We start from the raw sequence: 14,898 nt of genomic DNA, 5'->3' as shown, positions 1-14,898 counted from the left end.
AAGGAAACACAAACGAAAGAAAATAGAATTTAGAATAACAACGATTTGAAAACCCAACCGATATCCCCCGCAACTTATCAAAGAGTTGTTCAGATTTCCTACAATATCCTATAAACATGCCCTTAACAAAAATATAAATTCAGACTTAGGTCAGAGAGAAAAGAACAGCCAGGGATCATTTGCTGAAGCATGGAACCTCTTTCCATTTTCTCTGTTCTCTATGTCCCCAGCTAAAACTAAACCAAAATAGAAAAATCCCTGAACTGGGTGAACTGGCTGCTCCCCTTTCATTGTACAAGTCTTCTTGAAAAGCCTAACTGCCGGTTTCCCTGATTGTTGCCTTAGGCAGTATTTATTAGCCATAATCAAAATGTGCTTTTCCCAGACAAATCAGAACCCCTGCCTTTTACAATCCCTTTTGAAAAAAACCAAGGACAACATAAACTTTTTAAAGGAGCATCATCATCACACATTGGTTTGTCAGCGTAAACTATGTGCTCATCCTGGATGAGACCTTGATCCACCACCTTGCAAAGCAAGCAAGGAGTGCTATCAACACCTGGGTCTATTATAGACATATCATTTTCATACTTTCGGACAATTAAAATTGATACTTTAATGTCACTTGGGAAGGCTCTTTAACCTGTGTATTTTTGACTCCTGAGAGGGAGGGTGAGAAAGTAGAAGGCACTATTGTGTAAATAAAATCTTTCTAATTACAATGATGTTGCTACAATACTGATAAAGTTATGAACTGATACTGAATCTATTGCATTTTCAACTTGATGAAATCTCTAGATGTGGTTGCTATAGTTTACTAATTTATAGTAAGTCATTAATTGAGTTGGTGCCAAGCTCTGCAGAGCATCATATAACCTTTCATTAAATGCAGCTGGTTTGTACATTTTATTCTTCCGTTTATTTGATTATTAGTTTGTGAATGTACATCACATTAAGTGGATGCGTAGTTTCTACATTTAATAATTTCTATTAATTTACGAAAATTCAGGCAATTCAATGGGGCTGTTATATTTTCTGTGCTGATTAGCAGTTGTGATGGGACTGCGAAGTGGTTGAACACATTCAGTCATCAGAATTATGAATTGACTCACTTTAGTTGGTATTCTCAACTTCGTTAGCTTCTCTAAATGTAGAAAAGCACGCTTTAGCATTCCTGATTTGGCAATCTCCATCTCGTTAGGAAACTTTAACATGTTAAAGAAATCCAAATATCTTGTTTAACCAATAAAACTATACCACATGTTTCCACTTTGATAACAAAAATGTTCTAGTATATCAAACACTTGTCGATTATGTGCTGCACACAGGTTTAATTTGTATTTCCATTATTATGTTGCCATCCTCTGGAGAATTCTCCTTGGCTCCAGCAATTTTCAGAAGTAAAACTTTGATTTTTGTATTGTGACTGTTGAAATCTCAGCCTTATCTTCTGCATCCTTTTCCATTTACTTTCAAACTAATTCAGTTGGTTCGTTACTTTTGCAATAATACACCGAGACTCCCCATTAACTTTGCATTAGACAGTCTTCCAACTTCTGTTCACTCAGATGATTCAAATTGAAATTCAGCCATGCCTATCATCCATGCAGTCAGTGATGATACTGTATTACTGTGTTTAGTGTAAATCGATCCAACAGTTATTTACTTTAGGCCTGTCCTTTTTCTGAATCATATTGGGTCCAAAATCTCAGCAAGCACCCAGATAATTTAAAACTGGGGAAGCTTTTTACGATTCGCTCAGCTCCATGACAACCTAGCCTGCTTGAGGTCATCCTCAAATTGACTGTTAGTCAATTGCCCCATTATTATATTTTATTTTTTGATGTGATGATGTAAATGTATTTTGCAACCATTCATTTGAATGTAAGGAATAGGAGCAGGAGTAGATCATCTAGTCCCTTACACCTGCTTCGCCATTTAAGTGATGCAGAGAAGGTTTACTAGACTAATATTGGAATGAATAGATTGCTTTCAGAGAAAAAGCTGGGCAAGCTAGACCTGTGTCCTCTAGAATATTAAAAAAATGTCATAGGTGACTTAATTGAAACCTGCAAGATCCTGAGGGCACTTAACTGGGTGAGAATGTTTCATTTTGTGGGAGAATCTAGAAATAAGGGTCACCGTTTGAAGATGGGGGTTCATTTCTTTGAGAGAGAGGAGGAAATATTTTGGAGAGTCTTTGGAGTCCCCTTCCTAAAAGGTGCTGGATGCAGAATCTTTGTTTTTAACACAGATATAGACAGGTTCTTGATTGCGAAAGGGATGAAAGATTATCAAGGATATGCACAAATGTGGAGTTTAGGTTAAATACAGATTAGCCATGCTCTTACTGAATGATGGAACAGGCTCAAAGGACTGACTGGCCCATTCATGTTCCTTGTTTCTATGTTCATCTGTTTTGTATGTTATTAAAATCATTGATGATCAGATTGTGGCCTTGCCTTAACTCCATTTTCCACCGTATGCCAGATATCATTTGACTCCTTTGTTAGCTGTCAGGGTTTACTGAATGGTTGTTAAGAATATCCATCTCCAGCTTCCAAAGCATTCGTCTGGATTACAAGTTGAAACTTTATTGCTGGAACAGCACAGCAGGTCAGGCAGCATCCAGGGAACAGGAGATTCGACGTTTCGGGCACAGGCCCTTCTTCAGGAATGAGCAGAGAGTGTTCAGCAGGAGAAGATAAAAGGTAGGGAGGAGGGACTTGGAGGAGGGGCGTTGGAAATGTGATAGGTGGAAAGAGGTCAAGGTGAGGGTGATAGGTCGGAGTAGGAGATGGAATTTTAATGCATTTACTTTAGGGGAAATTTGGCATGTTAATATGCTGCAGTTTTTCTTATCTGCGATGTTTTGTGTTATGTTGCTGAAAATATTACTGATGAAATACTTAGCAGTTGTAGTAAAATCATGCGTATACTTAGGATGAAGAAGATTATGAGTACCACATATGCTTGGTCCAGTTCTTGTTGGATTCATTTGGATATCAAAGTTGAAACTTTATTGCTGGAACAGCACAGCAGGTCAGGCAGCATCCAGGGAACAGGAGATTCGACGTTTCGGGCACAGGCCCTTCTTCAGGAATGAGCAGAGAGTGTTCAGCAGGAGAAGATAAAAGGTAGGGAGGAGGGACTTGGAGGAGGGGCGTTGGAAATGTGATAGGTGGAAAGAGCTCCATCCTACTCCGACCTATCACCCTCACCTTGACCTCTTTCCACCTATCACATTTCCAACGCCCCTCCTCCAAGTCCCTCCTCCCTACCTTTTATCTTCTCCTGCTGAACACTCTCTGCTCATTCCTGAAGAAGGGCCTGTGCCCGAAACGTCGAATCTCCTGTTCCCTGGATGCTGCCTGACCTGCTGTGCTGTTCCAGCAATAAAGTTTCAACTTTGATCTCCAGCATCTGCAGACCTCACTTTCTCCTCTGGATTACAAGCTTTGTAGTTGTCTCGGATTTCTAGCTGTGAATAAACCAGCCTGCTGCCTTCAAACTCTTTGTCTTTTGTAGGTGGTCCTCCATTTATGAACACCTGACCCCTGACATACAAATGTTTCCTATACTTAAAGAGCAGCTATTTTATATTGTCATTAATTGTGTCCAACTTACGTGCAAATCAATTTGCAAACTGTTAGACTTGTGAACGGACTTAAGAGAATGGAACGTGTTTGCAATTGGGGGACCTGCCTGTATTTGTTTTATTAGAGTACTTACAGCGTGGAAACAAGCCCTTCAACCCAACAAGTCCACCTGTATTCTGATTTCACTAATCAAATATAGGTCACCTTTTGATATGCCTTTTTTTTTGAGGTATTCTGGCAATCTCTACATCCCACCGTTTTAATTATCTTAAAGTTTCTGATTCTTAAGGCAACGTGGCCCCAACTCTTTTTATTTGTGCAATAGGTTCCAAACTTGTTTTAGTTACATTTATCTCATTTTCTACAGTTACATTTTAATTCTTAATATTTAGAAATTATATTCTAAAAACCATGATGTAGATATTTGTAGGGAGAAAGTTTAGGACCGCAGATGCTGGAGATCAGAGTCGAGAGTGGTGCTGGAAAAGCACAGCAGGTCAGGCAGCATCCGAGGAGCAAGAGAATCCTGATAAAGGGCTTATGCCCGAAACGTCAAATGAGGCCTCATTCCTGATGAAGGGCTTCTGCCCAAAATGTCGATTCTCCTGCTCCTTGGATGCTGCCTGACCTGCTGTGCTTTTTCAACACCACGTTCTTGACTGTAGATATTTGCAATACTCCTGAGGAAAAGGCATGCAGCAGTTTTAGCGTTCAAAAAAATATAATCTTTTGATGCTGTGACTAATCAATAGTATATTGGTCCGTGTAAGATTTATAATGAGCACATAATATTGCATTGGGGATTTTGATTAGGGTACTAATGATCTTAAGGTTCGGAATAGAAAACCACCTGGTCAGAAGATATTGGCATTAAGTTTCTCTTCAACAGTCTGCTCTCCAACCCCACCACATAATGGTTGCATTCCCCTTTTTCTCTCACTGTTCTCTGCTTTGTTCTTCCATCCCTCTTGGTCCTTGCTGCTGGTATGGTAGTGCTGCTAGTTCTGGAAATCATCCAGTATCTTGCCCAAAAAGATCTCTATGTCTGGGCTTATTGGCAAACTATTTAACAATGTATGTTATTACAGCTGATCATTATCTGACTTTTCAGTGTCATAATTTTTTTTTCTTCAACTTAGCACAGGAAGTCATTTACACAGCAGAGTACTAGAGAACATCTATGTGGCCAGTTGTTCCTTGCATGCAATCCAAGGAGTAGACAAAGGCAAATATGTTTATGAACCGTATCTGTTTCCTTTTGAAGAAAAATAATTTAAACTTACTACTGTTAGTTCACCTTGTAGCCCACCTTAGATGATTACAGCTATTAAGCTTTTTGCTATGCTTTGCTGTAATATGATAGTTCAGCATTCCTTGATTACATAACAGAACTAAGTACTTGACTGAAATGAAACTATATTCAGGTGGAAGACTAATTATGTAAAAACAAGACTTCTAAAACATGTACTCAAAAATACACACAATTATAACTTGCCATCCTAAAGGCAACACTAAAATAGATTGTACCTTTCTCATGACCATTTTGTTTAGGTGGTCACCCAAAAGGAAGCTCTTGTTTGTACATTGTAATTCTCCATGGGTCTGTATGTGGATACTGTTTTCCGAGTGCTTACTGTAATAGGTAATTTGGATTGGTTTCAATGCATTGTGTTTGCCCAAGATTTGTCTGGTAAGGCTGCAAATAAATCTCAATTATTTACATAATTCGTGGGCGGCACGGTGGCACAGTGGTTAGCACTGCTGCCTCGCAGCGCCAGAGACCCGGGTTCAATTCCCGCCTCAGGCGACTGACTGTGTGGAGTTTGCACATTCTCCCCGTGTCTGCGTGGGTTTCCTCCGGGTGCTCCGGTTTCCTCCCACACTCCAAAGATGTGCAAGTCAGGTGAATTGGCCATGCTAAATTGCCCGTAGTGTTAGGTAAAGGGGTAAATGTAGGGGTATGGGTGGGTTACGCTTCGGCGGGTCGGTGTGGACTTGTTGGGCCGAAGGGCCTGTTTCCACACTGTAAGTAATCTAATCTAATCTAATCAACTTTATTTCTTTACACACCCATTCAGTGCTTTTTTGAACTATTTGCCATCATTGTGATTTTTGTGTTGAGGTTGAGCATTGAATGGACGGTAGCTTGAATTTTTCATTTAAATTTTCTTGAGAGAAGTTTATCCAATATACAAGGCTGTTCTCTATTGATGTCATCTCTGGTATTTGAAACTAGTCTTGATTCTCATTTTTCTATTGTTTCAGCATGCACTTGCTTTACTACTGAAGTACAACAGGCAAAATTTAGATAAGATCCTTTGCTGAATAGCTGAGTAAGGAAAAAAATAGTTTAACTAATGAGCACTGTAAAGGTATCTAATCTTTAAAACGGCAGTGTTGTGCTAATTTAGTTCCCCTCATCATAGCCCTTTCATATTTAAAAAAAAAACTTGTGTCGAGGTTAACTTTTAATTTAAAAAATGAACTGTCTCCTCAAAGATGCAATTTTTATCACAACCATGTTTGGTCCTTCTAACATGTAGACTGTTGGATTCATGAAGCAGCTTTTCTTAAATTTACATTTCTGACCCCTTTTTAAGTTTTAACCTTATTTTTGTGTTGAGGTTGAGCATTGAATGGACGGTATTTATTTATTTATTTATTCACCTTAAAGACCTGAGTTCAAATCGAACTCAAACTAATGGAATAAGACTCCTCACTGGATAGTTCTGATGTTGAAAGGATTTGGTTTATTTCATCTCAGTTCTCGATGAGTTCTCGGTAATGGTTAAAACTATGCCCTTGGCAATTAAAGCAACGTGGAAAGCAATTCCTATCTAGCTGAATTGTACCAGTCTCTTTCAATATATTTACTCATTTTAGGCTAAATACATTTCTTTCTGGTAAATTAAAGAAAAGTGCAATGATGCAATGTGATTCTCGACCTTGTGCTCACTTGGCAGGTACAGTTTGACTTTTAAGTTTTTTGGTAAAGTGGCAAAATGCAAAATAATGTTTTTGTACAGAGGGTGGTAAGTGCCTGGAATGTGCTGCCTGGGAAGGTGGTATAGCAGATACAAAAGCAGTGTTTAAGAGGCATTTTGACAGACATGTGAATAGGCAAGGAACAGAGACATGGATTGCATTGAGGCAAATGGTTTTCAGTTTAGCAAGGTGACTTTTGTCATTTCAGGCCTGGTGGGCCAAAGGGCATGTTCCTGTTCTTTGATCCAGTGGACAGGTTGTTTTTGATCTTGTGGTAAGTGAATTTTGGTAGGTATGTTGCCAATCTAACTATATTTTATGAATATAAATAAAGTGAAAGTGCATGATACTGAAGTTAGTGTGTGTAGCTAAAATAGTGTGACCAATTTATGACTGGTCGGCAGTTTTTACTGGACAGCGCTGCTGTATCTAGGCTAGGTGTTTAATGCTGACACCATAAAAATTCTCATTTTGACTCCTCATGTAGGGATCTTGCAGTCCAAGTCCGTAGCTTCAGGAAAGTGGCAAGTAAATAGGATGATGAAGAAGGTGTATGACATGCTTGCATTTAACGGTCAGAAAATGGAGTACAAGAGTCAGGGTTTCATGTTGCAGCTTTATAAGACTTTGGTTTGGCCACACTTAGACTTGTTCCATTCTGGTCGCCACATTATAGGAAGGACGTGGAGGCTTTGGAGAGGGTGCAGAAAAGGTTTAGCAGGATGCTGCCTGGATTAGAGGGTGTGAGCTATAAGGAGAGGCTAGAAAAACTTGTTTTCTCTGGAGCAGTGGAGGCTGAGGTCTATAAAACTGAGATGCATAGATAGTGTTGAAAGTTGGTATCTTTTTTCTGGAATTGAAATGTCTAAACCTATGGGGCATAAGGTGAGAGATGGAAAGTTCAAAGGAGACCTGCAGAGGTTTATAAAATCATGAGGGACATGGATAGAGTAAATAGATAAGGTCTTTTCCCTGGGTGGGGGAGTCCAGAACTAGAGGACATAGGTTTAAGGTGAAAGGTAAAAGATTTAAAAAGAAAATTAGGGGCAACTTTTTCATGCAGTGACTAGTGCATGTATAGAATGAGCTGTCAGAGGAAGTGACTGGTACAGTTGCAATATTTAAAAGACATCTGGATGGGAATATGAGCAGCAAGTGTTTAGAGGGTTATGGGTCAAGTGCTGGCAAATGGAACTGGATTAATTTAGGATATCTAGTTGGCATGGACGAATCTGATTGAAGGATTCTGTGCTGTATATCTCTGTATCTGAGGAGCAAGGTTTTTTTTAAACAGAGTGGTAAGAGTATGGAACATGCTGCCAGGGGTAATGATAGAGGCAGATACAATAAGGGCATTTAAGAAACTTTTGGATAAGTGCATGAATATGCAAGGAATAGAGGGATATGGATCAAGGGCAGGCAGGAGGGATTAGTTTAATTTGGTGTCATGTTTAGGCACAACATTGTCAGCTGAAGGGCCCGTTCCTGTGTTGTACAGTTCTTTGTTCTAACTAATATGATAACTGCATGGACTGACTTCTGTCACTTGAGTATTGCTGAAAAGAGGCATGCTGTTGAAGCCAAATTTCAAAGGGAGCAACAGCTTATTTTACATAAGAAACAAGGTGCTGATTGTTCAGAATAGTGACTAAGTGTAAATACTCTTAAGTTGAGGTACAGTTTCTGACTGCAGAAACAAAAATGTTATTGTATAATTTTATTATTCCTATTTTTTAAATACTATTTAAAACACATCTGGCAAACGTTTTTAAGTAGATCTTTTGTCTTTTGTTCCAGGCCGAGACTGCAAGCACAAAGGAAATTTGCCCAGTCACAGCCCAACTCCCCCAGCACAACCCCAGTCAAGATGGTGGATCCAGTCTTGCCACCACCTGCAACGCAGATTATTGATCTTTCAAAACGAAAGCCCAAAACAGAAGATTTCTTAACTTTTCTTTGCCTTAGAGGTATGCTTAATAGTCATTTTCTATCGATCAACAATGTGATTAGAGATTATATACTTCTCAATTTTTGTTACACTTCCCTAGAAAGAAATTACTTTTAGATGTTTGAATTTCTAGTCTGAAAGGCTCACATAACAAGATTAAGCTTTAAAAGTTTTACTGTGATAGGCAAGCTAAAAGCAACATTGTCAAGAGTGTGGTGCTGGAAAAGCACAGCAGGTTAGGCAGCATCCGAGGAGCAGGAGAGTCGACATTTCGGGCATAAGCCCTGATGAACGGCTTATGCCCGAAACGTCGACTCTCCTGCTTCTCGGATGCTGCCTGACCTGCTGTGCTTTTCCAGCACCACACTCTTGACTCTGATCTCCAGTGTCTGCAGTCCTCACTTTCTCCTAAAAGCAACATTGTCATGACACTGTTTAGCAGGTAGATTGTACTGTAAGTTACAGAAAAGTTTTCCTATTAACTTCTAAAGCAGCAATGCATGGTTATTCTTGTTCCATCCTTTTAAAGTGAACACTCAATTCTCTATAAACAATCTGAGATGATTCTTAGCCTCCAGCAAAACTAAGCAAATCTTCCAGTTTCATTTAAACGCTCATGAACGTGGACTGTTCATACTATACACACGCTCTAATCTGTATTCTGCATGATGAATAAAAGAGACTGGCTGCCTTTATTTCTCTGCCAACATACACTCCAGATTCCTTCACACTACCTGTGTTTGAGACTCAGTGATAACTTCAGGAAAACCTGTAATCCAGTCTTTCAATGGCTGCCTTTGGATTCTTCCCCTCAAAACCCATCTCCATAGCAATATGAACCACATGGGTCTTCTTTCCAGACAGAAATGTTAAATAACTATTCTCTGCATCCCCAAATCCATTCTACCTTGGAATTTAAATAGACATTATCACCATTTGCAAACTCCTTCTCGTCACTTGGAGAATTAATAGTTAGTCCACTGAAGAAGGGCTAATGCCCGAAACGTCGATTCTCCTTTTCCCTAGATGCTGCCTGACCTACTGCGCTTTTCCAGCAACACATTTCCATCTCTGTTAGCTTAGGTGCTAAAGTAATTGTTTCTAGGTATGAATATCTTTTACCAACGCCTAAAATCATGAGGGTATAGATATGGTGAATAGCAGGTATCTTTTCTCTAGAATGGGGGATTTCAAGCCTAGCGGACATATTGTTAAGGTGAGAAGAGAAAGATTTAAAGACATAAGGAGCATTTTTTTACTCAGTGGTTTGTGTGTGGAATGAACGTCCAGAGGATGTGATGGATGCGTGTATAATTACAATGTTTAAAAGATATTTGGTAACGTATGTGAAGTAAATGTTTGGAGGAATATAAGCCAAGTGCAGGCAAGAAGGACTAGTTTAGTTTGGGATTATGGTCAGCATGGACTGGTTGGGCTGAAGGGTCTGTTCCCATGCTGTATGACTCTAAAATAACCTGTACCCCATCCTGCCTCCCACAGACCTTTTAACAGCTAAAGCACCCAGGTTTGTTTGAAAGAATTCAGAAATAATCCATTCGCCCTAAATTAGAAAGTGAGTCCAAAACACAAGTGTTTAAAGTTTGCAATATTTTAAACTTTATTAAAACATTGTTATTTTTTCAGGAATTTGGTAATAGCTCAGCATATTTTCTTTCTACCAACAAAGTTACTTGCCATGAGTAGTTTGTATCATAGGTAACTAATATCAGAATATAATTATTTATATTCCAAAAGCATTTTGAAATGTCAAATCAGAATTTGCTTCAACAATTAATTACTTTAACAGACTAGAAATTAGGTAATTGACTTAACATGTTACAATGGAATAACCTCATTGGTACTAAAGAGGAGAACAACTGTTTGTCACAGATGGTAATTCAACATGATTTATAAAATCAGTATTTCGATGGATGACAAGAAATTACTCAATCATAGACATGGCTAATTCCCACTTTCGGTGCAAGCGGTCAGTTTTGTGAACCCCAGCTCTCATTGCTTAAAATGTACTAGGCGGGTCTACCACCTCCTCTGTACTTCTAACTCTTACATGTATTATGTTGCCATCCACTTATGCTGGAATTCTGTGATCATATGCATAGAGTTATCATCTTAGATTATTTGTGGTGCAAAAAGGAGGAAGGGACTAGCACTTGGACTAGGACTACTTTAATATCTCTGAGCAGGTACAGTCTGGAATAAAATAAATACCATAAAACAAAAATTGCTGGAAATACTGAGTGGAGCTGGCAACATCTTTGGAGAGAGAAAATAAGTTAGTGTTTCGGATCTCTACCTATTCACCTTGTATTAATTCAATAGTTTCCTATGTTACTGAAATACAAAGTGATTTGTTAATTGCCTTCCATCAAGCCCAGAGATCAAAAAGATGAATGTAACCCCATCCACCTGGCAAAAACTTGATTCTTGATTATTATAATTGCCCAGATTACTTCTGTTCAGGAACTACCGAAAGCAGAAATTTAAAGACACAATGCGCTCCACAAACACTAATGAATCCTGAAATCCAGTGTAATAAGATGGCCTTCAACTTACTCGTAATTTTGGAGTTATGGCCGATGTTCTAGAATTGTACTCAGTTGTTTTTATATGTTGCATTTTAAGGTGCCAGTTTGTTTTGAAGCTGTTCTCCAGCATTCCTCAGTGTTTGTCATATGAATTATATATTAAATGAAGTGGAGATGCTGGAGTGCACAAAGTTAAAAAATCACACAACGCCAGGTTATAATCCAACAGGTTTATTTGGAAGTACAAGCTTTTGGAGCATTGCTCCTCCTTCCGTTAGCTAGTGGGGCAGAATCATAGGACGCAATTTATAGTAAAAGACCAAAGTATCATACAACTGATGTGACTTATTGAACAAACCTAGATTGCTGAAAAGTCTTTAATCACTTAGAATGGGAATGCAGGTTTTGATTGATTAATATGTATTGATCCCAGAGTTTCTTTCAAGTCACATTCCCGAGATTTTTAAAAAGTGACATCTCGGCTCAGACAATGCATTAAAAGTCTGAGCTTAGAGTCTGTCTGAATTCCAACCTTGAGCCAGACTGGTTCTATTTCCAAAGTAGGAATTTATAAAATGTCACGTGGACTGACTGTCTACAGCTTATGTGCTTTTCGAACAAAATAGAATGTATCTGCAAATACAAATCTGCAAATGCAAATTCACCCCATAGATTTGTGTGTGTGTGTGCGTGCATATAAGAGTGAGAATGAGAGTATGTGTGCGAGTGTGACTGATTGATTGTATGCCTGTGAGAGAATGTGTGTGTGTATGAGAGAGGGTGTGTGTGAGTGTAATAGTGTGTAAGAGTGTGTGTGTGTGTATAGTGTAGTGGGGTCACCTATAGTGTGGCAAAAACCCAAGATCTCCGTTGGGGCCATCCTTATGGGTACCAAACTTGGCTATCAGCTTTTGCTGGGTTACTCTGCGTTGTTGCGTATCCCGAAGTCCACCTTGGAGGATGGTCACCTGATGGTCATCAAGGCTGAATGTTCTTAACTGCTGAAGTGTTCCCCGACTGTGAGGGAACGTTCTTGTCTGGCGATTGTTGTGTGGTGTCCATTCATCCATTGTCCTAGCGTTTGTTTGATCTTGCCAATGTATCTTACCTCAAGGCATCTTTGCTTGCAGCATATGAAATAGACAACATTGGCCCAGTCACATGAGTACCTGTCTCGGAACTAATAAATGAAATTATACTGTTGTAGGGATAGCTCTACACTGTGTGTACACTGCTAAGCCTTGTCTGATGGAAAGTAATTTGTACAGTTACCGGGTTCCTGTAATGAACATGATTCAATTCTCTAGCATGGTATCTCTGTTTAATAAGCATACCAAAATCATGAAGCAAACGAATGGAGTCCAGATCTTGTGTACTAAGCATCCTCACATCAGTAAATTTGAGAAGTAGGCAATTATAACCTTGATTTTGAAATAGTCGAGCAATGCAAGAGCTTCCTCAAAAGTACACGAGTCTTATGGCATGATTGTGTTGCAAGAAGATTTTATTGTACAGACAATTGCTGTAGAGAAACAACAGTCATTAACTTCTAATTTGGGAGGTAATTGCAGTTGCCAGAATTACCCAGTTATAATAGTCCATACTTTAAATTTTGTACGTAATGGCTTTGATTATTCCTGGTGAGTCAGGAAATACAACCAAAGGCATTGATTATGCTTAAAAATCTTCTTTAAATACATTCGACCGTTGACTACAGTTTCTCTGTGGGAAAAGAAGGTAATTTGTTTGATGGACTTTATTTTGTTACATGTAGTTATATTTGTATTATGTAATTGTAGGGAAATTATGTTTTACGGAATTGAGTGGCAGTATTGCTAACTTTTGCAACTAAATGCTGACTAGCATTTGCTTTCTGTTTTAGTTTACTATCATACTGTTGCAATAATGCTGGGAGAGAAATAGATTTCATATCAATGGCTGAGTTTTCAAACTTTCTCCAGTTGTACTTTACAGTTGACACTAATTCACTGTAGTTGTAATAATTAGTTTTGTGTGTCATCATTTTACCAAGTATTTCCTCCCTTTAGGTTGCCAAACAGATCTTGGACGAAAAATAAGAAAGCTGGGAAATTTTATCAAATGTTATATTTTGCAATCTGTCAACTTTGTGGTTGCCTTTGAATAATATCTCAATTTAAGAAAATGAATAATTACATTACATTACATTACATTACAGTGTGGAAACAGGCCCTTCGGCCCAACAAGTCCACACTGCCCCGCCGAAGCGCAACCCACCCATATCCCTACATTTACCCCTTACCTAACACTACGGGCAATTTAGCATGGCCAATCCACCTAACCTGCACATCTTTGGACTGTGGGAGGAAACCGGAGCACCCGGAGGAAACCCACGCAGACACTGGGAGAACGTGCAAACTCCACACAGTCAGTCGCCTGAGGCGGGAATTGAACCCGGGTCTCTGGTGCTGTGAGGCAGCAGTGCTAACCACTGTGCCACCGTGCTGCCCTATGTGCTGCTACTGTTTTTTCTGATTTTACATTACTGCTCTGAACTGTAGTTTATATTAATTCCTTGCAGCAGAACCAAGCGGATTAAGCCTCGTGGTATCCTGTAACGTAAAAGGCCTTTTTTTTCAGGAAGAAAATAGGGATACAGAAAAGTATCCATATTTTAAGATTGACAGTCTGACGATATATTAGGCATCAGAATATTTAACATATTTCTTCTTGCGAATAGAGCCAGCAAAAATTTTGAAAACTATTTAACCATTTTGTAAGTGGCTTTGAAATATGCTGATGAGAGATCTTGGCCTGAAACATTTAACATTGTCTCTCTCACTCTCCACTGATGCCACTTGACCTGCTGAATGTTTCTAGTACTCTCTTTTCCCTTCATAAATAAAAACAGTATTGGACAGATAGTAGATTGTTTTTGAGGATGGAACTAGTAAGGTGGCTAAGTGGGTGCAAATGGATTTTGTTTATTTAGATTTTCAAAAAGTATTCAATAACATCATGTAAAAGATTATTGTTTCAAATTGGGGCTCATGAGAATTGTAATTTATTAGCACGGATTAAATGTATGGAATGGGATTGCAGGTAATATGTCATCATGGGTTAAGGATAGGTTACTGGACTGAAAACAAGGACTAAACTGGATAGTGTAGAGTTGGCAGGCTGTAACTAGTGAGGCACAGAATTAGCTGTTTTTAAATGTATATTAATGACGAGACTAAATGTAACAGATACAAATTCGCTGAAAATATAAGGTGGCAAGTTAAAACAAAATGAGAGCAGTCAGAAAGATGCAATGTGCCTGACTCCTTCCTGGCCTGGAGTGCAGGTTAGTTTGGGCAAAAATGCTGGCAGTTGTGGAAGTGGTCTTTAGTCATACTGCACTGTAAGAACCAGAAGAAGAAAGGTTTTTAAAAATCACACTTTTAGTAGACGTAATACTATTTTGGCTGAAAATGTGTTGCTGGAAAAGCGCAGCAGATCAGGCAGCATCCAAGGAGCAGGAGAATCGACGTATCGGGCATGAGCCCTTCTTCAGGAATGAGGAAAGTGTGTCCAGCAGGCTAAGATAAAAGGTAGGGAGGGGAGACTTGGGGGAGGGGCGTTGGAAATGCGATAGGTGGAATGAGGTCAAGGTGAGGGTGATAGGCCAGAGTGGGGGTGGAGGCGGAGAGGTCAGGAAGAAGATTGTAGGTTAGGAAGGCGGTGCTGAGTTCGAGGGTTGGGACTGAGACAGGTTGGGGGGAGGGGAAATGAAACTGGAGAAATCTGAGTTCATCCCTTGTGGTTGGAGGGTTCCTAGGCGGAAGATGAGGCGCTCTTC

At 39.3% G+C, this 14,898-nt stretch overlaps 1 protein-coding gene across 2 annotated transcripts in view; it reads left to right on the top strand.

The window, feature by feature from the left end:
- The window catches only part of LOC122564342 (protein Jumonji-like), a 438,171-nt gene that overhangs the window by 291,676 nt on the left and 131,597 nt on the right, over nucleotides 1-14,898 (top strand). For both annotated transcript variants that reach the window (XM_043719074.1, XM_043719075.1), the window contains one exon: nucleotides 8,382-8,551. In XM_043719074.1, coding sequence (XP_043575009.1) covers nucleotides 8,382-8,551 — 170 coding nt within the window. The remainder of the gene's footprint in view (nucleotides 1-8,381; nucleotides 8,552-14,898) is intronic.

The sequence above is a fragment of the Chiloscyllium plagiosum genome, chromosome 29 (assembly GCF_004010195.1).
Source record: "Chiloscyllium plagiosum isolate BGI_BamShark_2017 chromosome 29, ASM401019v2, whole genome shotgun sequence".
Lineage (NCBI taxonomy): Eukaryota > Metazoa > Chordata > Chondrichthyes > Orectolobiformes > Hemiscylliidae > Chiloscyllium > Chiloscyllium plagiosum.
The sequence above is the reverse complement of the archived record's forward strand: the minus strand, read 5'-3'. Positions and strand labels throughout refer to the sequence as shown.